Raw genomic sequence first — 25,731 nt, 5'->3', positions numbered from 1 at the left:
AAGTTAAAGAGAACTTGAATGTCAAGCTAAAGAATCTTGTAGAGCAGCCTTTCATAAAACGGGTAATTCAGAATACTAATGAGGAAAGGTTGGTTAATGGATAAAAAAATACAGTTAGAGCGAAGTAGCAAGTTCTAGTGTTCAGTAGCACAGCAGGGAAACTCTTATTTAGCAAGAATGTATTGTATATTTCAAAATATTTAGAAGATTCAGAATGTTACTCACACAAAGAATTGATAAATGTTTGAGGTTATACATATCCCAATTACTCTGATTTGATTGTTACACATTGTACACTTGTGTTACAATATTGCATATACCCCATAAATATGTACAACCATATGCATCATTAAATTTTTAATTAAAAAGGTGTCTAGAAAACACTGGTTTGAACAAAGAAAAATGCAGTTTTTAAATTTATCACAAGACCTCTGCCTTAGTTCATTTGTGCTGCTATAACACAATACTGAGGAATTTATAAGCAGTGGAAATGTATTTCGCACAGTTCTGGAGGTTAGGAGTCCAAGATCAAGGTGCCAGCAAGTTCATAGCCTGCTGAGGGCCCAGTCTCCGCTTCCAAGATGAGGTCTTATTGCTGCATCCACTGGATGGAACTGTTGCTGTGTCTTCACATGGCAAAGGAACAGAAGCGCAACAGAGCCTAAAATGGTTTCCTTTAGCCCTTTTGTAAGGCATTAATCCATTCACGAGGGCAGGGTCTTCATGACTTAGTCCCTTCTCAGAAGGCCCCACCTCTTGATATCACCACATGGGGATTAAATTTTAGCATTAATTTTGAAGGAGACACAGTCAAACCATAGCAATTTCCATGAGTCCTTAATATGCTAATGCATATGGGATTATGATCTCCTCTCAGCTTATGTCTAAGAGTAAGGTGTAACCCAGGAGCATGGTCTGGGAAACACTATTGTTGAAAATGTAGACTCAGTGAAGCTTTTAAACTGGGGAATGGATGTGCATTTTAAGAGATTAATTAATTTCTTAAATGTATGTGTCAATACGTAAAAAGGATAAAACTCTAGTATTTGCTTTTATAGCAATTATAGTGTGCAATTATGGATTTATTTAAATAACTTTTTATTTGATGTTCATCTCTCTTACTATCCAATAAATTAAATAGAGCAGGCACCATAGCTTTTTAACTCACTGGTATTATTCAACATATAAACCAGTAGCTAACATATAGTAGACAATTAATAAGTATTTATTAAATGTCTAGAAATAGTGTACTTTTGTACAGTATTTTCATTGGCATTGCTACTAGAAGATGGCAAGGGTCTGAATTAGATTGACAGAATGGTAAAGAAAGGAAAAGAAAGACAAAATATTTAATATAGAAGGAAAAAAGGAAAGAAGGAAAAGCAAAAGAGGACTGCAAAGTACAGAATTAAGATAATTAAAGTATAACTAATCAAAACAAGAAATTATGAAGGAAAGCACAATGTCTAGTAAGGAGGAGTAGGAGCTTAGTAAATATGTCCAAGTTCTGCTTTTGACAAGTGGAGTTTTATTTAAATTTGGCATCTCATTAAGCAGTTAGAGGCAAAATCAGGGATGATGGTCTATAGTAAGAATCATTCATAGAAAGAAGCTCTTTGAAGTCAGGCGATGAAAATTCCTGGGAAGACCATGTAGAGAAAGAACAGAAGCATGGCTCTTCTTAAAGGAACTAATTTGCCTTAAATAGAACATAGAAATATGTAATAAGCTCCTTCTTGATAACAGGCACTATGCTTTTCTTCTTGATTTCATGTTTTAATTGCTGATATGATACATCAGCATTAAAGACCATAAGGAGATTTGTCCCAAGAACAGTCCATTGATCTTGGTGAAGAAAAACTGGTTTCCCTGTATTGATAGCAAATCAAACCATGTACAAGGATTCTAGACTTTCAGATACTGTGATAAGATGAAAACAAACCCATGAAATCTGAGTAGTTTCCAAATGTGATCATTTCAAGAGTCAAAATATCCAATAAGCCTCAGATGCCCCATTTTGGAGTACCAGAATCACCATGTATTTTCTCTTGATAAAGGAGTTTCAGAGATGTACTTGAGGGTAGGTAATGATTTTAAAGATGTTCTTGAAGTAGGACATGGAGCGAGGCTGGCAGATTTCCATATCCCTGTGGCACACTTAATGAGGAAAAAGGTTTCTCGGTGAATAAATCAGATACATTTGTCATTTGAAAAATGCAAGACTGTGCCAACTAATGAGGACAGCCAGAATATTTTTCACAAGAAATCTTGGAAAGATTGAACTTTCCTTTGTCTCTTTCTCTTTCCAGGTACAGAATATTAGGCAAGGATAACATAAATGAGCATTGATCTAAAATTCTAGAGAATGCATAAGTATTGAAAGTTGAATGTTCTTAATACATATATTGTTGTTGTTTCTATCTGCTACAGGCATACTTCTCAAGTGGTTGAAATTATTTTTGGTTTAAATTGTCAATAGGGAAGGATTTGAAGAAGGTAGCAAGATGCGTCTCACTGTTATTCACCTAGGTTAGGCCATGCTAGCAAGCACTGCTGTTCAAATGCATTTGACTCTGTGGGAGAGTATTGAAAAGGAAGCTATTGACTGCACACTGCAGTTGTAGAAAAAGAAAAATCCCCATTAGATATTCAATTTAAATTGAAAACAGTATCATTCAAGAGAGAAGGGAATCCATGCAGCATTGTGGATAAACCAGAAAAGGATGTCCTTATCTTTGATTTTAAGAAATTTACTAGAAGGGCCTTAACAGAAAGAGATGAATACCTGTTTTCTTCTTGCCTTTTTTAATGCCTTTGAAAAACTGAGAATCTAAGAATTCCTCTTTTGGCTGTGTGCAGACATGTGGTAACAGAGGAAATCGGATTGTTACTGACTCAAGTCCAAATACTGGGTATAAAGCAATGTGTCTCTAATGTATACTGGACAGTGGCCATGTTTCAGGAAAATGCAGATATGTAATTCCATATATTATAGATGTAACATATTTGTGAGTTCTTGTGTATTATGCTCAACTCAGTTTCTGAAACACTTTCTCCATTCTACCATATGGTATGCTCATCCTTTTGACATTAAAAGATCTGGATAAGCAAATTGTTTCCTTTTCTGCTACTTCCTCATTCTGTTTTGTACCTATAAAGTATTCTTTACATAAATCATTGTCGTGTGTGTGTGTGTGTGTGTGTTAGCACTACTTCTGGTAAATTCATGTCTGTAAATTCTTATATGCTGATCTATAAATATTACTATCAAGGTAATGCAGAGTCTGCTAACAGGACAATCAATGGCTTTAGGGCAAAGATAGTGAGATCCAAGCCTAGGTCTACTAATTATTCTATGTGTGACCCTATGCACATCACAGACTCACTAAACCTAAATTAGTTTATCATCAAAATGTGGAAAATAATATATGATCTATTTCTCATGAAAACAACAAGGTGATAGATTACAAGTTGATTTGAATTTTTGCAAGTATTGCACAAATAAAAGTAATTAGTCATCTTTTACACCCATATTCATTTGCTTATACAGGTAATATTTTAATATATCTACTTTAAATCATAGACTTGGCAAGTTACCAGAAATACATATTTTTGAACGATCTAGGCATGCTCTCTATCCTCATAAAACTTTCAATCTAGTAAAGATTGATATTGAGTGAGTAATTAAAATATGATCAAAGTGAATTACAGCATATGGTAATATAGTCCCAAGAATCATAACCTACCTTGATGAACAGAAAGGAGCCATTCTCCCTTTTTAATTTAAATTTTTTAAAGCAAGGGAAATGTACCTTTGTGCCTTACGCAGAGGCAGCCATAGATCTCAAGGCTCTAGTATAGGAGAGGTCATATAGTCTTAAAAATACAAAGGAAGCCATAAGTGTAAAGAGCACAGAAAGCAATGAGAAGAGTGGTACCTGGCCAGGTTGTGCAGCGGGGCTGGGTGTGAATCTGGAAGGCAAGAGTCAGACAATGAGACCATATCATACTTGGTAGGTCATAGGAAAAATTTTGGACTTTGTCTTGAGGACAGAGAGGAGTCATTGAAGTATTTGCAGCAAAAGAGTGACATAATCATATTTGTGTTTTCAAAAGGTCATGTAGCTACACTGTGGAGTGAGAACAATAGAAAGAGAACCACAGGAATAGATGCAAGAGATGATAATGGTTTCAACTAGGTCAATAGGCAGTTGACATGAAGAAAAACAGGCTGGTTCAGGAAACGTTTAGGGTATTTAATGTTTAGGATATGGTGACTGTTAAATGTGGAAAGTGAGACAATTGGAGGAATCAAAACTGATGCCAAGGTTTCTGTCTTGAGAAACAAGGTCAGTGGTACTGCTGTTTGCTGAGATTGGTAATACTGGAGGAGGAGGTTTGGGTAGAACAGTAATTGCTAACACTAAGTAAATGCTTACAACTTGAAGATATAGTTTTCAGAGTTTTGTATGTATTCTAGTATTTTACAGATGAGGAAACTGATAGAGGTAAAATAAGGTGCCCTGGGTCACAGAGCCAGGCAGTTTACTCCAGAGTCCAAGCTCCTGACAATGGTAATGTGCTACAGACCTCTCAAGAGCACCATGCCAATTATGTGTGTGTGACATACAACTTCTGAGAAATGTGCATCTTTGTAAATTGTTAGATGCCCATGAAACATAACGTAGAAACGACAAGGAAAGTAAATCTGTGTTAAACATTTTTAAAAATGTGCAGTCATCCACTTACCATTTAACTTATGATAAATGAAGTGAGAGTTGGGAAAGCTGAATAATATTGTAAAGAAAAAGAGGGTACAATTAGAAGGGTAACAGGCTAGAGGAGAAATTCTAACATGGTATCTCTCAGTGTCTGGGTAGAGAAAGTGACACCTGGAAAAATTGAAAGGGAAGAACCAAAGTGGAAGGATAAGAGTCAGAAAAGTTGATGTCAGGGGAACCAAAGGAAGAGGGTTTTTAAAAGGAAGATTTAGTTCTGTGCCCAGAACTACTTGCTAATACGTCAACTAAGGAAGGATTAAAAGGATAAAAGGAACTAAGATCAAAACTTCCTTTAAACATTAAAATTAACCTCTTGCTTTCCTAATATATCTATTCTTATAACAAAGACTCCACTAACATTGAAAGTAATCTCTCACTTTCCTAATGTATCTATTCTTATAATGAAGACTCCACTAAACTAAAAGGAATATATATATACACACACACACACACATATATTCTCTATCCTTGCAAATATATATATATTATATATATACAAAAGTGTGTGTGTGTGTGTGTGTGTGTATATATATATATATATAGCAAGGATAGAGAAAATATAAAAGGAGACATCAGCAGGTAAGAAACTTCAGAAATTTTTAGAATACAAGAAAGAGGATGTCATATATATTTATATAAATGCAATGTATATCTACATTGCATATATATGTGTGTGTGTGTATGTGTGTGTATATGTGTATATATAGTACAAATTACAAAGCACGTTATTGGCAACATTATAATAAAGTACCCACAAATGGATATGAAAATTGATTATATACCACAGACCTTCTTAGAATCTTGGAAATACTGGGTACCAGCCAAGAAATTGAAAAGACTTAGTATTGAAAATAGGAAAACTGACTGAAAGTCTCTATATACATAGTAACATGGCTACACCCCGGGCAGAAAACCAGAATATTCTTCTCCAGAATATTTTTCTGGAGTATCTTTTGGCTTACTGCCAGATTCCCCTGCAGTAAAACCTATCAAGCCTGCATAACTTCCAATTAGTTTTTTAGGGTTTCACGCTTCAGTATAGGAGGACAGTCAGGAATCAACAGATATTTGTGGACAACCTTTACCATGAAAGATGAAGATCAAAACAAACAAGCAGAAAGTAGAACTCAAATAACACAGGGAGCAAGGGAAAAAAGAAAGTCTGTAGTTAATATCTTCTAAGAAAACAAAAATGATATGGCACCTTGAGGCACAAATAGGATACTGTGAAAAAAGATCATTCAGAAAACAACATACAACTCTTGTAAGTAAAAATATGCTGTTAGATAAAGGGTAAGTCAGGACCTGAATTTAGGAGATAAAGTTGTAAAAATCTCACAGAAAATAGATGAAAAAGAAAAAAACATGGAAATTTCAAAAGAAAAAAATACTTGAATTATAGAATAAGTCCAAGAGATAGGTCCTCCATCCAGTTAATGGAAATCACAGAAAAATGATTTTTTTTTAAAAAATGAAGAACTTATCAATTAAATAATAACACAAATTTAACAGAATGCAGGATAACTGCTTCTAGAGTGAAAGGACTCATCAAGTACCTTGTATGATAGATAGATTTTTAAAACACACAAAGCACTTTGTCATGAATTTTCAAGAGTGAGGAAAAACAGAATTCTAAAATTTTCTGTTGGAGAAGAATGTGGGTGTGAAATAGGATTTTGAATAAGAATGGAAACTAGAAAATATGATAAATAAAAACTTTTTTATTTATAAAGAAAAGGTACTTCTGACATGCAGGTCCTCAAAAAATATACCTACCGTAAATCCTTTTTCAGCAAGTGAACAGACATTATGTTCCACAAAACCAAAGGAATAAATCAGGAAAGAAAATGACATGGGATCAAGAAAACAGGAAATATAACACAGGAAAGAAATGAAAAAATTCACAGGATGATAGTGAAGAGAAATTCTAGGATGACAGCTGGAAAAGCAACCACTCCAGACTAAATCAAAAAGATATTTTATTCCTAAAAGGTTACTCCAGAGTGGGGGTTAAGGGGAGTCAAGGAGTAGTACTACAATCAGATTGTTTAGAAATTCAGGGGGAAGAAACCTCTACAAAGTTGAAAGTTATTACGTGTAGGGAGCATAAATCAGGAATAGAAGGAATTGTGATTGAAAGTCAATAAACTAGATACCAGAGTCATCAATGAAAGAATGTGAATGTACAAGAGATTGGTAAACGAAAGGTGTGAGGACAAGTAGAAAGATATTAATGCTTTCTACTTATTACTGTCTAATTAATAGAGCATGAGACCATCAAATGAACAGAGATTTTACAAGATGAGAGAAGAGTCATAGTTTTTAGAGTGCAAGGGGTACAGTAATCCCATCTTCCAACCCAGAAATTGGCTAATCAGCATGTGATGTGAGAAAATCAGCTTGCTCTACTTTTAAAGGCTATAAGGTAATTAATGACCTTAGGGGAGAACCAAGTTTTAGTTGTGTCTACGAGGATGGGAGTGAAGAGCATTCAATGAAGAGAGACTGAGCCTCAGTAAAGATGTTTATCACGGTATAGACACAATTGAAGAATTCACATGGAGCAGAGGGAAGAGGAGAAGCTGGGCCAGGGAAGTAGTTCAGCCTGTAGACAGTGGACATTTGCCAAATGGTTTAGGTTCAGGCCTGGATATTCTGTTTTTCCTCTTGGTTCATAATTTAAGAAGTGCAATGACAGCAACACAGACATCAAGAAATAGCCACGGTAAGTGAGAGATGTTGGGCAACAAGAAGCATGAACAATTGATTTATTACTCCTCTGTGGATACAGAGCAAATGGGTGTGTGCCTTGGGTCAGCTCTACTGCGTCACTGGGGGTGGGTTAAAGTGACTACTAGTTACCCAAATAAAAAACTTGGAAATCTTTCAAGACCCTCCCCTCTCTCACAGCCTCTCTCCCACCTCTCATTTAATCTATCATCAACTTTTAGATTCAGCTTCTTAAATATCTTCCCAATCCATCACTTCTCTTTATCCTCACTACCACTACCATAGTCTATGCTATCACCACTTCCCTTTACAACCACAATAATCACAACAAACATTTACTAAGTACCTATTATATATAATATGTTAGATACCTATGAGAGTGCATTTACTGGATGCCTACTATGTGCTAGATGCCAGGTAATGACGTGAAAGGCATCAATCCTGCAATCAAGAATTTCAAGTAAGGTTATGTAAAGCAATAGTTACACAATCTTGCAATTCTGGTTCCCAGAAATGAAAAGAACAGGAATTTGAAAGATAGAAAGTAATGGAGAAGAAAGGTCGTCTTTTTAAATGTTTTTCTTCAGCCTTCTACAGATTACCATGTGCAAACAATCATATATAAGTATTTATTCATGAACCTGTCCCTAGAACATCCTTTTATTAATTTCAGAAGTTGAAGACTGAAAAAGGATCATTTTAGGCTGAACATCTAACACCTCTTAAAGCATATTCTACTTGATTGCCTCCAAATATTTTTTTCTTCTACCTTTTATTTAGGTTCATGGGGCACATGTGCAACTTCGGTTACATGGGTAAATTGTATGTTGCAGAATTTTGATATACAGATTATTTCATCACCCAGATAATGAGCATAGTACCCAACAGGTAGTTTTTTGAATCCTCACCCTCCTTCCACCCTCCACCCTCAAGTAGGCCCCAGTGTCTATTGTTCCCTTCTTAGTGGCCATGTTTGCAGTGTTTAGCTTCCACTTATAAGTGAGAACATGCAGTATTTGGTTTTCTCTTCCTGCATTAATTTGCTAGATAATGATTGTTTCCAAATTTGACTTAACATGAGCAATTTTAAAAACAAAATGTTACATTGTTTTTATAAATGTTACTAATTTCTGTGTAAGCAATAAATTTGTGTTTCTAAGTAAAAATACATTAGCAAGTTAAATGCGAGTTTCAAATTCATGTTTATTAAGTTTTAATTCTGTAGCTGGCAAACTGTACTGTGTACTGTAAATTTAAGGATAAGTGAAACAAGATCTCCTCAGAGAACTTGCCTGATACATGGGGAAACAGCACAAACAATTAGGAAAACAGTATGATTAGTGGTCTGGGAAATCAGAGGAAGATACTACCCATCTTTCCTGGGAAGACATTCACCGAGATAGTGACCTTTTCGTTAAAATAAGTTTTTCAAGCAATTATCAGTAGCTGATGGTGATTAGGAGGAGAGTCCCAAATATATTCATTTATTCATTCATGCTTTCATTTGTTTATTCTACAATTATTGTTGAATACATACTATATATCAAGTACCAAGATAAATACAAGAATGAACAAAATAATCACTGCCCTGAAGAGGCCTTACTGTCTAGGAGAAAAATCACATGAAAAACAGTAGATTGAATACAATGTTGAAGGTGCCATGATACAAGTCTTTGCAAGATTTCATGGCATTTGGTCAGTTTAACCTAGAGGAATAGGAGAAAGATGTGTCAGCAGTGTCACAGTAATTTCTACCATAATTACAAGTTGTTTTATTCCATATTACAAGGTTCATAAAGATAGATCCCCATTTGGAAGTGAATAACCAATCCAATTATAATCTGTGGTTTCAACAGAATAAAAACGCCATGAAAACAGGGTCTCTGTTCAACGCATCACTGCTTCCACTAGAGCAGTACCTAAAACACCTGTTATTCAGTAAATATCCATTCACTGATGACATTTGCAGGCTAAAAAGAGTACCTCAAAAACTTTGGGACTGAAACATGAATATTTTTACAGAAATGGGAGAAATCTTTTTTTCCAACAAATTCTGGAAGTTTCTGTTCTACCCTGTAATTTGTGTAAAAATAGAAAACATATATAGTTCCATGTTTCAAGTGAGGAGGTAAGCATGATAGTAGCATTGAACTGAGATAGGATTGTACTCTAATTAGATTCTGCCTTTCCAAAACTGTGTGATGATGGGAAATCTCTTATACTTTTTGAGCCATTTTCGAATTTGCTAGATGGGAATAAAACCTGTTTCATACCTCGCAGGACTGTTTAAGGATTTAATGATAAAATGCACGTGTGTGTCCTACTTTAAAGTATTCTAGACCATATACCAAAATTAAATTTCTAAGCTTTAAATATTACAAGAATACCTTCCAAGGGCAGTGGATAAGCTGTTTTGTTTTGTTTTGTTTCTGCGTTTCTCTAGTGCAGTGCCTGGAGATGACCACCAAACGGAAAATCATCGGCCGTCTGGTGCCGTGCCGATGTTTCCGAGGTGAAGAAGAAATCATCTCAGTTTTAGATTACTCCCACTGCAGTCTTCAGCAGGTGCCAAAGGAGGTCTTTAACTTCGAACGAACATTAGAGGAGCTTTACCTAGATGCCAATCAAATTGAAGAACTACCCAAGGTAACTTTTGACAACCTAAAATATACAATGTAAATGAGTATTTCATAACTTTCAGAGACTTTATTATGATGATAATGTTAACTATGGGCTCCTATCTAGGTAACTGACAAGCCATTGAAATTGATATAACTTCGCCCAATATTCTCATCACCTTTTAATATTACTCCATTTATGATTTCACAGACCTCTGTTAATAACAAATTGAACTCTATGGAAATCACCATTTGATGGATTATGCCTCGTTATCTTCATTTAAAATGACCTCTATAAAAATATAGAGTAGAGGGTTGAGATCAATAGTTTATGTTTAGAAACAAAGGAATAATATGACACTACTCCAGAACTGAAAATCTGTATGTTGTATATTAAGGTGACATTACAACCTTGAATTGTATGCTGTAAGTCTAAGAAATGCTTTTACACACATTAATACTATCATGAAAAACATGTTTTTGTACCTGTATCTAAAATATTTGATTATTACAAGTAGCACTGGATGTATGTGGCATACAACTACTAAAAAGTTTACTAGGAATTTGAAACTATCAAACTTTGTGCACGTACACACACACACACGTGCACACCTGCACACACACACTGCCATTATGGCATTGTGCCATGCAAAGAAAACCAGGTCTCCTGTGACCTTATTCCTTATCGCAAAAAAGACTGGATGATAAGAGATTAGCTAAAGCAGACCAAGGCCACACAGCAGAGAAGTTCAAAATCTAAATCCAGGGTTCCTAACAGTCACCTGAGTCAGTAACCCAGATTAAGTAGTGAGCATGGTATTTGCCTATGAAGGGTTTATATGGCTGAGAAGGGAAACAAACGTCATGCACTCAATTTCTGTTGCTTATGCTAAAAAGTAAAAATGTATATTAAATATCCAGCAATCAAGAAAAGAACCTTCCACAATAAAAACTTGAAATTAATTATCAGAATCTGATATTTCAATATGCTGATCAAAATAAATTATGAATAATTATTTTTACTTAGAACAATAAGTTATCACTTGTTGGCCTTTTGGCTAAGATCAAGTGTAGAATTATAAATTATGCTGTTTACATAATACTTCAAAGTTAAGAGCTATTTGACATGTACTTCAAAACCAATATACCTCATTTTTGACAACCTGTGTACGGTGTCGTCTGTCTGGGATATTTCCTTAGATGACACAATAAACAGGTATAGTATATTTTTTAGGGGTAGGTCAGGCCTATAAAAATATTATTGACTACATGTATTCACACTAGGATTGCACATGAAGTAAAGCCTGTACTGAAATGGACTGTCTGTTCTACCAGATGAGGAACTACTTGAGGGCAAAGATGGCACCATATTCATCTCTGTTTCCCGGTACATGGGCAGTCATGATGAATTTCACATACTAGATACTGAGTCTATGTTGTCTCTGATTGATAGAACAATGCAGAGAACTTCATATGCCACCAAGGACTTGATTAGCAAAAGTATATAAGATTGAATAAGTCAGAAACGTGGTAACCCATTCTAATTTAGGAAAATAGGCATGGGGGGTGGGGGGTTTCTAGGTCAGGCTAATTTAGGATTGCCAGAGAAAAATAGAGGACACCCAGTTATATTTTACTTTTAAATTCAGAAACAGACAACATTTTTGTACAATTATGTCCCAAATTTTGCATGGGATACATTTACACACACACACACACACACACACACGTATATATTTACATGATATTCAAATTTAGCTTGTCATCCTGTACTTTTATTTGCTAAATCTAGCAACTCTAGGCCAATCTGGTCATTTAAATCTTTTTCCATTTTTATGCAACAAATTGTGTAAGATTAATTTATCAAGCAAGTATTTATTTAATATCTGTTCTACTACACAGTACTTGAAGCTTTACGGGGGTTACAAGAGAAATAAATCTCAATCTTTGCCCTTCCGGATCTGACAACCTAATTACAGAGAAAAACTGAAGCATTAGAGGCAAGTGCTCAGTGATGTACAATCAGAGCCAAAGAGCCAAGTACCATTGTAGAGCTTATGTATAGAGACGAGCCCCATTTTTGGAGAAGTAAGGGAAGAACTTCACTAAAAAGCACATATGCAAAATTTAAGATGCATCAAGAGTTAAAGGGAGCAGAGTTGTGAAGAGTCTGGAGTTGCAGGTGCATGGATGTGGATGCGGGCAATATGTAGGGAGAGTTGGGGAGGACTCTGGTTATGAAAGTTCTTGAAAGTCACATAGTATTGTTTGAATTAACACATTGATAAGATAGTTCCATTGAAAAGTCTTATACATCAAGGAACTCACTAGGATCCTAAGTAGGCTTGGAAGAGAAGTTTTAAGATATTTTGTCTGTTTGGTTAGTTAAAATAATTGACTAACAATAATTAAAAATAATATAAGTACACCAAAGACTTAATATATTTTACCAGTATATTATAGTTAAGGAGAATTTATTATCCTTATCATTGACCTGCCTTATATATTTCAAAGAAGTTTTACATAATCTTTTAAGGTTTCTGTGAGTGTCAAGGTTGAATTTTTTTTACTTTCATAAAACAGCCTTGTAAGCTAGTTTCCCTTAAAGTATCTGCCATATTGAAATATGATCTAAATGATCTGATATTGAGGTATGATCCAAACAGTACATAGATGTATTTGTGCATCATTGGAAAAAATAAGAAATACAAAAATGAAAGGAATAATGTATCAGAGTTCATTATATATATTTCAAGTAACAGAAAACCCAATGCAAACTGACTTTACAAAGAAATAGGTTTGATTGGCTCTTGTAAGTGGAAGGCCCATCTCAGGACAGTAATCAGAACTGGTGTGTTCCTATTCACCTTGGCAGGAATAAATTTATTCTGAGGCTGACTTTTCTCTTGGTAGCAGAACGGCTGCAGGGGTTCTAGAGTTCACCTCCACAGCATCCAAAAATGGAAATATCTGACTCCTTAAAACTCTTTCTGAGAAAGAAAAAAATTGTCTCCCCTAAAATTCTTCAACTAATTTGTCTGCAGATCTCATTGGCATTAATTGTGTCACATGTTTCCTGCTGATGTAATTCCTTTGCTCTTTGAGCACAGAATAAGCTACTATAAGAAAACTGTGATTACTGTAATTGGGCTAAATAATAATGGGTCACCTCTGTAGAGCTGTGGCTTCTGGTAGCAGTACAAGGGGAAGGGGTGGAAAGGGTAAAACAGCTGTTACAGAGATAACCTTAATGTGCACTATAAAGAAACTGCTATAAAATAATTATTTCAGGAGGAGAAATGGCTCAAAATAAAAAAAAAAATAAAGTTCTTAATGACCTATAGGCAGAGCATTGAGCTCTTTAAGGATTTAAATCTTTAAAGTTAGATTAAATAAATTATTTTTGTCTGCCATTTTATTTTATGGCTTTCTTTGAGTTGTTATTCAGATTTGTTGGGTAATAAGATAGCCATTTTTATTCTTGATATTACATCATAGTAAGAATTATCTTTTTTATATGTATTTATTCTTTGCTTTCTGATATTGTACACAGACAATATTATAATTGGTCATGAATCTCTACTATAAGATGTTATATAACACAATTGATAGAGAACAAAAAGTCAAGGTAGAAGGCATTAGGGAAGATATATCAAGAATGTGTCAGAAAAGACACAAGAATAGACATGAAAGAACAGGAAGTATTTTGATTAGGAATAGTTCAATCTGTGTGTCTTAATTTTCTGTAGTGAAAGGTAAAAATACAAAATGACATGTCTTTCACACAGTGATAGAAACCCACGCAGCTTATAATTTAGCACTGTTTTGCTTGTTATTTTGAATTAGGAACTTAAAATTATAGACAGAATAATAGACCATAACAGGTGCATATTATATATGAAGTAGAGTGGGATGGCAAATTTGAAAAAAGCAATAAAGAGAAAAACTGCCAAAAAAACTTCTTGAAACTGAAGAACTTTTAAAAAGAGATTATAATTAATTTTGGAAAAGCCAATATATGACTAAACTGAAAGACCTGGAGGGTGAATTTGGTAGACAAAATTAATTTAACCACATGTAAAAGAAATGGGACTAAATTTTAAGCACCATACTTTCAACATTTTCTTGGCTTAAAAGTTTACAACCCACTCCAAAAATATTTTAGAGATCAAGAACCAGAGCTCTGGACCCAGACAAATCTGGAATTATATCCTAGCATTGGTATTTGGTTAGAAAAGTATTTTTCCTGGAAACCTGTTTCTTCATTAGTAAAACTAGGGATGTGACAACACTGTCTCCTGTGGGTGGGTAGGTGGATAGATAGGTAGGTAGGTAGGTAGGTAGGTAGGTAGGTAGGTAGATAGATAGATAGATAGATAGATAGATAGATAGATAGATAGATAGATAGGCAAGATGATGTCATTGGCATACCTGGAATAGAAAAATATTCAATAATTGATATTTATTATTCTATCACAGCTGAAATAAGATTTCCACGTTAAGTTACCCTGAATCAAACAAAAGTAAGATTATGTAACATCTCAGGATAGTTCTAGGTGTTGACTAGTCGACAAAAAATATTCTGGCATGACTTTCTCTTTATCTGAAATCTTCAAAGACATCTTTTGGGAAAACATTCCCTCGTCCGTAAAACGTGATAGGGTTCTGACCCTACACAATTACATCAACACATTTGTGATAATGCCACTACTTCCCGAGATAATTTTCTTGACTCACACGATAACAATATTACATTATTTTTATTAGAAGCAACCCTGGAGATTATTTAGTGCAGTTCTCAATTTTTACTAATAAGTAAATCCAAAGGGAAAAGTTAATTGACTTTCCTTAGGCCACATGGCATGTTTGAGTCCTATCCAAAATCATTACCAAAGACTATGTATTAGGAAAGAAGAGGTTATGCTGCAGTAAAAATAGATCAGAATCTCAGTGGATAACTGAACAGAAATTTTGCTTTCTGTCCATTAGTGCCAGCAGGGACCACTGCTCTTCACGAGCCCATCCTAACAAGTAGTTCAACTGTCTACCCAATGCAGAATCATATGCTTATTATTTCTCTTGCAATGGCCACCCAGGCTCTTCATGAACATTTTTAGTAATGGAAAAAAAATCAATAATTTAAAGGATAGACCATTATATTACTGGAAAGTTCTAATTTTTAGAAAACTCTGTAATATGCTAATGATGTTTCCCTATTTCCATCCATCTATCTATTCATTCAACACTTGGAGCTCAGGGTGATACAAAGATTGTTAAGGTATGCCTTCACTCAACAAGAAACTATGCATCCATCGTCACTGCCTTGATCCTTCAAATATTTTTAAAAATTCATGTACTTTGCTTAATGGTTCTCTTTTCTAAGACAAGTTTCCAACTTCTCTGGACTATTTTTCAAAGACATGCTATCTAGACTCCTAACCATCATAGTTACTTTCTTCTGCACAGATTGCAGTTGTTAGCTTGGTTTTACACATTGCATTATTGAATAAAAATATTTATCCAAGTGAAAGAACCCCAAAAAGCAATATACAAAATGCAATCAAACTCAGGAGTGGAGTCATAGTGGGAGACAGATATTTAAGAGTCATCCTTCCAAGAAATGAGTTAAAATCAACAGACAAAAAAAAAAAAAAAAAAAAAATCCTCAGAAAGGAAAAAGACAATTGCAGAGAAAAAAATATTAAACCTTAAAAAGTGAAATGATAGTATAAACTTACTGCTGGAACTTGCCTAGAAGTTATTTGTGTTTCTCCCAGCAGTCATGACAACTTTGCATACAGAGGCAAAATTGGGAAATGTTATTATGCTTATGAAGCCAAAATATCTCTCCATGGGTGAGAGGAATGTTAACATCGCAACTGATTTTGATCTAGGTTTCTATAACTTATAAAACCTATTTGCTCTAATGAACAGGAGACAAAGAGAGCAATTTACTGTGTAGCACTTTTAAACTATTTCTAGATATTTTCAATCCTCTAAGACATGTGAGATTTGAGGTCTTGCTCATTTCACTTATAGAGATCACACATTAACTGTTTTGTGTCTGAAGGGTGAAGTTCTTGCTTCCTATCAGACTGCCATAAAACACTCAGAGTGGATAAAACATTAGTGAGATGTAGAAAAGTTATACAGATATTTTAAATGAATTAGCAGGAAAACCAAGCTATGTATTCTTAAAACTTACTCATTTCCCGGAGGCACATTGATGGTGTCTTCATTTGATGCTGCTTTTACCTCAGCATGACGCAGATCAGTTGATCCCAGGCTTCTGGGCTGAAAATCCAGGAAACTGTGGGAACTGACATTCTCTTTCTTTTGCTAAGTAAACATTTTTAAAACACTCATATATGACTTTTATTATTTAATTGTAAATGCTTTCACACCCAAATGTATATAACAATCATAAGCACAAAACAAATGGCATCCTTCTACAAGAAAAAATAGGCAGTAAACTTACACTGTCTTTTTTTCTTAAAAGTTTTGTCGAGATGTAATTTACATTCCATCAAATTCATTTTTACAAATTCAGTTGTTATTTTCACAGAATTGCGCAGCCGTCATCACTGTCTAATTCTAGAACATTTTCATCACCCTTTGAGAAACCGCCCGTATCTATTAGCAGTCACTCCATGTTCTCTGCTTCTCCTCACCCCTGGCAACTTATTTCTCCATCAATTTGCCTATTTCAGAAATTTCATATAAATGGAATTACATAGCAGGGTCCTTTTGTGACTGTCTTTTCACTGAGCATAATGTTTTCAGGGTTCATCCATGCCATAGCCTGCGTCAGTACTTCGTTCCTTTTTATTGATAAATAATGTTCGTTTGTATGAATATACCGTATGTCATTTAAAAAAATAGAGTATAACACTTTTATAAATGCAGAAAATTTGTTATAAGATGTTATTTTTCTATAATACATATGTGTAACTATTTTCTTAATACAAATCCATCAGTTTGTAGCTTTGTAGTCTTTAGTATACATAAAGTTGAACTCCAATACCCAACGTCCTCCAGTATTTAGGGTTTTGTTTTCTTATTATTATTTGTTTATTTTTTAAGAGACAAGAGTCTCACGCTGCCGCACAGTCTGGCATGCAGTGACACAGTCACAGCTTACTGCACCCTTGAACTCCTGGGCTCAAGTGATCCTACCTCCTCAGCCTCCTGAGTATCTAGGACTACAGGTGTGTGCCACCATGCCCAGATAATTTTTTATAGAGAAGTGGTATTATGTTCTTTGTTACGTATATTGCCCAAGCTGGTCTCAAACTCCTAGCCTCAAGTGATCCTTCTGCATCAGCCTCACAAAGTGCTGGATTTATAGACATCAGCCACTGTTCCTGGCCAATCCAGTTACACTCAATATAGAATATTGTCAGTAAGCTGAGAGATGCCAGAAAAAAAACAGCCTCCATATACCTACAGTTGCTTGCCCTAGGTGAGGGGAAAAAAAAAACCAACATTAAGAAGCCAGATCCAGGTGAGGGCTGCAGGAAGACAGCCGCATGGTGCTCACTACTCCATGCCGGCCACTCATGCTGGGCTATGTAGCTGAAACACCGATCATTCAGTATAAAGTAGTCAGAGATTTATCACAAAGGTATGTTTTAGGCTGGTGAAAATTTTTTCATGGGCTGGCTTCAGTCACTGGCCCATGAAATAGCAGAAATCATCCCCAACTCTTTAGAAAATAAATGAACAACAAAAATGCATCTGAGACAAGCCAAGCTAGAGCTCCATGTTCATGAATGGCAAATAGGCTCTGACAATTATGCTCGAGCAGTTTGAGCACATAAATGCCAAGCAGGCTTTCTCCTGGGAGACTTTACCCCTGGTCTCTCCACTGCCAGGCTTGCTCTGAACCATGGCTCGCTCCTTTGTTTCCTTCAGATATCTGCTCAAACATCACTGGAAAAGCATTTCCCCGTTATCTTACACAAAATAACAACACCCACTATCACCACCCCTTATTTAGCCTGGACAAAATTTTAAGCCTCACTGTGTCTCTAAGAGATGTCTCATACAACTTGATTGTGTTAACCAGTATTAAGACACTGCCTAACTACTTTATCATTGCCATAAAACATCTCTGTAAATATCTCCCTCTGATATACTGTCTATTATTTTACAAGGAATAAGAGCTTTGACAGTGGCCATAGGTGAGGAAGGAAGGGGAAAGTTGGAGTATATCTGCATATGTGTAAAACACAGAAAATAAAACTCTCATGTAGCAGTTTTTACATTTTTGATGCTGATCCTGGGAGTTGGGGTGACATAGGATAGTTTATGTGATTCCTCCATAAGGCAGGACCTGATACAACACACTCTTTGCATTTTTCCTTCCTCTCAAACTCTGAGTACTTGTATCCATATAAATTAGAGCTGTCACATAATGTTTGCTCAAATAAAGGAATGTGCTGTTTGAGTCTAAGAGCTGTCAAAGGTCAAATGTCATGGAACATGCTTTTATGTTTGGGGATGTGGGGTCGAATAGATTTTGTAAAATTCCTTCCAAACAATATTTTGTGATTCACTAGTATAAGCTTCTTTTTAAATAGAAAAAAAAATAACCAACAATAGAAGGAAGCATTCTGACAAACAGCATAGTAACTATAGTTACCAGTTATTATCACAGATGTACTATAGTACAATGTAAACAATTCCGGTAAGAGAGGACCTCAGTTTAACACAAGTTCTGCCACTAGTTAGTCATGTGACTTCAGACATTATTTAACTCCTTTGAGCCTTAGCATCTTCATTTGCAGTAGTTGCTCACCTAGGTTTGTTCTTCCTCATCTCCTACAATTGTGGTGATGATCAAATAATATAAAGTATGTGAAAGTAATTTAAAAACAGCAAAGTAATCTACAGATTGAGCATCCCTAATCTGAAAATCCGAAATCTGAAATGCTCCAAAATCTGAAACTTTTTGAGCACATACACAATATTACAGTTAGAAAATTTCACACCTGATCTCATATGACAGGTCACCGTCAAAACATAGTCAAAACTTAGTTTCATGCACAAAAGTTATTTTAAAATATTGTATAAAATTACATTCAGGTTATGTGTATAAAGTGTATATGAAGCATAAATGAATTTTGTGTTTAGACTCTGGTCCCATCCCCAAGATATTTCATTATGTATACGCAAGTATTCCAAAATCTGAAAAAAAAAATTGAAATCCTAAACACTCTGTTTCCAAGTATAAGGGATATTTAACATGTATAACTGTTGAGTTAAGAGAAATGGCTTATTTTAATAAGAAATAAGAGTCGTTTAATGAAGTTGCTTTTCATATTTAAAATAAAGATGAATCTAACACTAAAATAACAGAAAGCTTTTTTAGTTGCTTAACCAGTGGCTATAGATTACTATTTAATATGGATTTACAGCTGCATCAGTTACTTTTTTATTGTAGGCCAGAAAAACCAACTGGCCATTTTAGGTAAAGATGAACATTTACTGGAAATATATCCAGGCTCTTAGAATTAATAGAAGCCTAAAGGGCTCCTACATGGAAAAGGGACAGGAACCAAGACAGTTCTAGACTGCTGCTCAGAATTTACACAGCAGTGATGGTCTGGGCCACACAATGCTGATCTTCTGAGGATGGCAATTTACAAAGACCCCCATGTAACCGTGACAGTTGCTCAAGATTCCAATTCCTGCTGCCTCCACAATGTACAATGAGGAATGTCATTAAAAGGAAGATGAAGGTTCTAATGGAATAAAGGGAATGGATGTCTGATAAGCAAAATAAGCAAAAATAAAGCATTCTCTAATATTCTACATATCATATGCTTTCAATTTTATTGATGCTTCTTTTCATTCACTGATATTTGCAACTTAAGATGTATTAGTTCAAGGCCATGTTTTTCTTAAAACTTTAAGTAAAATTATTTGAAAACAAGGACACTTATTTATTTTGTGAGAGGTCTAATGAGATCAAAGGAGCCATGGAAGAAAGATCTTAGGGTGACAAATTTTGAAATGCTATTTCATAGTTGTGATTGTAGTTTATCAAAACTTGAATGATCATTCATTATTTTATTTTTTCCTCCTACTTAAAAAGGAATCTTTTGAAATGAAAAAAATACTTGTATCACTATAATTGCTGCTTAAACAATGGTCATGATTGAGAATATGAAATGTGTTGCTCGAGATTTAACACAGCCTAAGCTTGCAAATGTAGAACAAAAAAATGCCACTTGTTTAATAAAGTTGCCCCATTTTAAAATTTCATGTTAACACTAATTCCCTGAAGGGTTTGTCTTTCATAAACAAGGAGTTTTCTGTACCCTTGGCATATGTAGCCTCACATCTATCTATGGAGGGCTCTCCTTAGATCCTGGATTTGAAAAAAGGTTTTAAAAAACGACCTTTTAAAATGCCTCACTTTCTCACTAATGATTTTGTGCATGATTCTATCCTCCAGTAGAAAACTTAGATTCACCTGACCTAAGTCTTGTATCCACTCTTTGATTAATGTTTCCAGAAATATGAGAACCTATAACTAACAAGGTTGCATGATTTTGTCCCCCAACGCCAAATGTATACAATTTTTCTGAATATATAAAACTACATCTAGGACAAAACTATCTCATATATATGCATATGTGATACATAAATGATCAAAATTTGACTCCGTTTAATCTCTTTCCTAAAGCATCTTTTTTTCATATATGTTCTTTAATTGCAATTATTTTTCAATTTGAATAAATAAATAATGTAGATTAACTCTCTAAAGCCCTAAGGAAGAGTGAGATGAAGGACAGATTAGCAAAAACGTAGTTTGAATGTGAAAAATAGTAAATAATTTTTGCTTACTGAGATTTTTGTTTTTGCTTAAAATGTTTTATTATTTAAAAATGTGTAGTATCAGCAACTCTTAATTATGTGAGTCAATGAGAAACTAACAATCTTCTACAAGTTTACAATGAGTAAGATGGCTTACACATGCCATCATTTATTTCTAACCTTTACCCAAATATCAAATCTCATTAAAATCTGATTCGACAACAAATTTGCTGATTTTTCCTGCCAATTTTTGAGAAATTATACAAAAGAAAAACCTCAAGATTTTAGGTAAAATATATCAATTGATTTGTTCATTCACTCAGCAAACATTTCTTAGTTACCAATTATGTGCAAGCATTGTTCTAGGTGCCAGAGATATATTATTGAGGAAGATCAACAAGTTTCTATTCTCACAAAATCTACCTTGCTGCAAAAGGAGCATATAAATCAACAAACAATTTAAAATAAAAATGTTAGGTGATGGCAAACGCCATTATGAAAATAAAGCAGGGGGCCGGGCGCGGTGGCTCACGCCTGCAATCCCGGCACTTTCGGAGGCCAAGGATGGCAGATCACCTGAGGTCAGGAGTTCAAGACCAGCCTGGCCAACATGATGAAACCCCATCTCTACTAAAAATAAAAAAAAATAGCGAGCCATGATGGCGATGCCTGTAATGCCAGCTACGCTACTCAGGAGGCTGAGGCAGGAGAATCACTTGAACCCGGGAGGTGGAGGTTGCAGTGAGGTGAAATCGCGCCACTGCATTCCAGCCTGGGCAACAAGAGAGAAACTCCATCTCTAAATAAATAAATAAATAAGGAAAAAAGAAGGAAAAATAAAATAAAATAAAGGAGGGGAATTGTTGAGAGGGCATTTGAGGTGGAAAGTGCAGTAAATGCCTAAAAAATGATCTTTTGTGTTGAGTTCTGAATGACAGGGAGGGGTCAACCAGGCAAGATCATGCAAGATCAGAGAAAGAATATTCTAGGCAAAAGGGACACTCTAAAGTAAGGAGTGTGGCATACTTACAGGACAGGAAAAAGGAGGATGTGTAAAGAATGAGGGGAAGAGTGCTACAAAGGCACCACAGGAGAGTAGGTGGGAGAGGTTGCAGGAGAAAGAGTGGGGGTAAATCATACAAGTTCAGATAAGCTAGGAATGGTCTTAAGATTTTATTCTAAGTGACGTGAAGGGACACTGAAGAATTCTAAGAGAAACAGTGACATGAAATTACTTATATTTTAAAAATACCACTCTGGTTGCAGTGAAAATACATTGTAGCAAGTCAAGAGCACAGAAAAAGAGATTAGAGGCTACTGCAGTTGTACAGGTGAGAGGTTGGTGGCTTCAACTAGACTGATGATAGTGAAGAAAAGGAGAAGAATTTCAGACTATGTTTTGTAGGCAAAGTTAACAAAATTTGATAATGAAATGGATTTGGGAGATAGATTAGGACCAGAAAGGAAATTTAGAAAGAGTTGCTGTTGATAGAGGAGGAAAACAAGGAAAGAAGGGTTTTTGAGGATATAGGAAGAAAACTTATGTTGTCATGAATGCCAGGAAAAGAACAGAAAGTGTTTTAAAAAGAGGGAGTATAAACTGAGAGATTGGCTAAGAGGATAGAGGAGAGACCATTGTATTTGCTAGTATGGAAGTCGTTGGTGACCTTAATAAGAGTAGTACAGTGAAAACCTGACTGAAGTAGATTAAAAAGACAATGGTGAATATAAACGTCTCTATTTAAAATATTTTGTTGTTAGGGAAAGCAGAACAATGGGACCAGCTAGAGAAGTGTATGAAGTCAAAATACATTTTGTTTTGTTTTGTTTTAAGATCAGTGACATGAAGGCACATTTGTTCATGACTAGAATTAAATAAGGAGAAAGGGGGAGAAACTAGCTGCAGAAAATTGATGTAATAATTATAGGAGCAATGTCCTGAAGGCAAAAGTATAGGAGATTCTCAGAATGTGTGAAGGGGAGGAATAGACATACTTCATTCATTGTAATGAAAGAGAAAGAAGAAAATATGAGTGCAGATGATGATGGTTGGCAGGACTTGAGGGACATAATGACACTGAAGTTTGGTTCAAACCATAGAGGTTCCAATGTGTGAAAGAAATGCTGTGAGCTGAAAGGATGGGAAGTGACAATCTTACAATGTGCCAAGAAGGTGAGAGAGTGGGGTACATGAAAGTTGGGATTAAAGAGGAATATTACTTATAAAATGAATTGAGGGCCTTAAATGTATAAATTAACTGTATTTTGTAAAGTTTCCTCTTAAAATAGTGGTTAGTTGAGAAACAGATATCAAAGGCAAGTTCTCCTAAAGTCTTATACATTGTCTTATATGCCTGGACCAGAAAAAACTGAGAAGGCAGATGAACAGCTAAGAAGGCAGGATATGCAACAAAAGTTTATTGATCATCTGCTCTGTGCTAAGCACTTCATATGCGATAGCTTTTCTGTCCTCAGAACAACCCAATAGGTTTTGTTATCTTCACTAAATTTAAGGATCTTAAAGCACAATGAGGTTAAAGAATGTACTAAAGGTTATACAGCTAGAAAATAGAGCTGAGCATGGTGGCTTACGCTTGTTATCCCTGCTGCTGGGGAGGCTGAGGCAGGAGGATCGCTTAAGCCCAAGAGTTCAAGACTGCAGTAAGCTATGACCACACCTCTACAGCCTGAGAGACAGAGTGCCACCTGATCCCTTAAAAAAAAATGGCCTGGCCCAGGATGGTGATCCTGAGGGTGGATTTGAAGGACAGAGTTTGGAGAGGTTTTTAGAAGGCAAACTTTACTGGATTGGCCATCTTGATATTGGAGGAAGCATCTTGATATTGGAGGAAAGAGTCACACAGGTGACTCCTAGGTTTCTGCTACAGGATATCTGGGTAAGCAAAAAGATGGAAGGCATAGAATCCAGGGACCAGAGCCCAGTTCAGAAGAGCAGTAAAGGAATATCTTATAAAACCAGCTGTGCATTACCTTGAGAGAGCAATCTTCCCATGCTGCAGCCAGCTATACAGGGCACAGGAGTGAACTGCTCTAGAATAAAATGTAGACCTAGCAATTTATCTGATGTGCTTTATGTTTAGAAATATAATTGCTTGGCATTTGACAGAGCTTTTTGAGCATTTGGAGAAAATTAAGGATAAATGTATAGAAAAAAGCTAAAAAATGAAGCAACTTCTGGAACAAAAAAAATTTTATGAGTAGCATATACATAAGATGAACAAATCTATAAATCTAATGTATAGCATGAAGACTATAGGTAATAAAATTGTACTGTATGTGAAATTCATGCTTAATGAGTAGATTTTAGCTACTCTTGCCACAGAAACAAGGAAAAGTGAGGTGATTTATATGTTAATTTGCTTCACTACAGTAGCCTTTTTGCTATCGATGTGTATTCTGTAACATCATGTTACATACTTTAAGTATACATTTATGTTTTAAAAAACTTTTATGAGTAAAGTAAACACAGGGTACAAATCCACTTATTAATGTCAGCATTTACCGCTGATTTAACCAAAGATTTGGATGTAAGTATGCTGGGAAGATTGGCAAAAAGAATGGTGGTGGCTTTGGTGGTGAGAGATGATATGATTTTTCAAATACCATAATATGAAATAAATACACAATCTCTACAATTGATAGAAAAAGACAGAGAAATACATGCACATCTTTAGAAATGTAGAAGAACATACAAGAAGTAATAGCTAAAAGAGTTGAAATCAAATAACTCTACAAGAGAGACTGTGGCATGTGAAGAAGGGGAAAAAGAACTGAGATATTTTTATTTTAAAACGTTTTAAGAGGAAAAGAGAATTGAGCTAGAAGAGAAAAACACAGGGATTAGTCGTTCGGTAGAGCTGACCAAATCTGACAATATAATAGCACTTCCTTCTGAAAATGATTTATCAATGTGTCTTATAAAAGCCACACAAATAAAAATATATGTCCAGAACTCCAGTACATTATAAAACATGATTTGTGCAAATTAAATTAGGTAAAAAGTGAAAATGTAATTTCAGGTGTGTCATTTTCTGCTCTCTATTGTTTTCACTACTTCTTTTAATAGTTGTTACTTTGTTATTGCATGTTTTAATATTATTCATTTCCAGCTTAATCCTTAGTATGTGACTTGACGGTTTGTTATACTCTAGAGAATTAATCCCCTATCAACCCAAAAGGCAGATTTCATTCTAGAAGTGAGTCCAAACTGCCACATTAATAGAATGCCCTCTCTGATTTAGAACCACTTTGAGATCCAGTTCTTGACCAGGTACTCTTAGAAAGTCAGGTCACTCTTAACTTGTTACAGAAATGTAGAACTACTTCACAGAGATTATGAAGCTTACCTTGCATAGAACTGACTTCTAGTCAAATGTAAAATTCATATATGGACATTTGCTTTCAAAAATTAGGAGAGCTATATAAGGCCAGGAGTCAGGATCTACTATAGCAAATATGTACTGCATCTTTCTATAATGACAATTAATTAAATGATTTCTAAGAGAAAACCATAAATATGTCACAGAATCAAATGCAAAATTCATTTGAATTGTGAAGAGAAATCATATTTACTGTATTCTGTTGTGAGAGATACTGTGGCAGAAAAGTTTAAGAGACCTTGGACTAGACTTCAGAGATAATGAGCAGTTCCCCAGATTGTGAGAAATGATGGGAAAGAAAAGCAGCAAAGGATATGAATAATGTAAGCTCACCCTTATTGCCTCCTAGCTAGTATTATTTAATTTCAAAGGTCAGCT

The 25,731-nt window shown here is 35.1% G+C and overlaps 1 protein-coding gene across 1 annotated transcript in view; it reads left to right on the top strand.

Annotated features, from left to right (window-relative positions):
• LOC105532540 (leucine-rich repeat-containing protein 7-like) overlaps nt 1–25,731 on the top strand; it is a 335,660-nt gene that overhangs the window by 191,748 nt on the left and 118,181 nt on the right. Inside the window, exon 3 of the mRNA XM_011970712.1 lies at nt 9,955–10,157. Within this exon, the coding sequence (XP_011826102.1) occupies nt 9,955–10,157 (203 nt within the window). The remainder of the gene's footprint in view (nt 1–9,954; nt 10,158–25,731) is intronic.

Source organism: Mandrillus leucophaeus, unplaced genomic scaffold (assembly GCF_000951045.1).
Source record: "Mandrillus leucophaeus isolate KB7577 unplaced genomic scaffold, Mleu.le_1.0 Scaffold967, whole genome shotgun sequence".
Taxonomy (NCBI): Eukaryota; Metazoa; Chordata; class Mammalia; order Primates; family Cercopithecidae; genus Mandrillus; species Mandrillus leucophaeus.
This window is presented reverse-complemented; position numbering and strand designations above follow the sequence as displayed.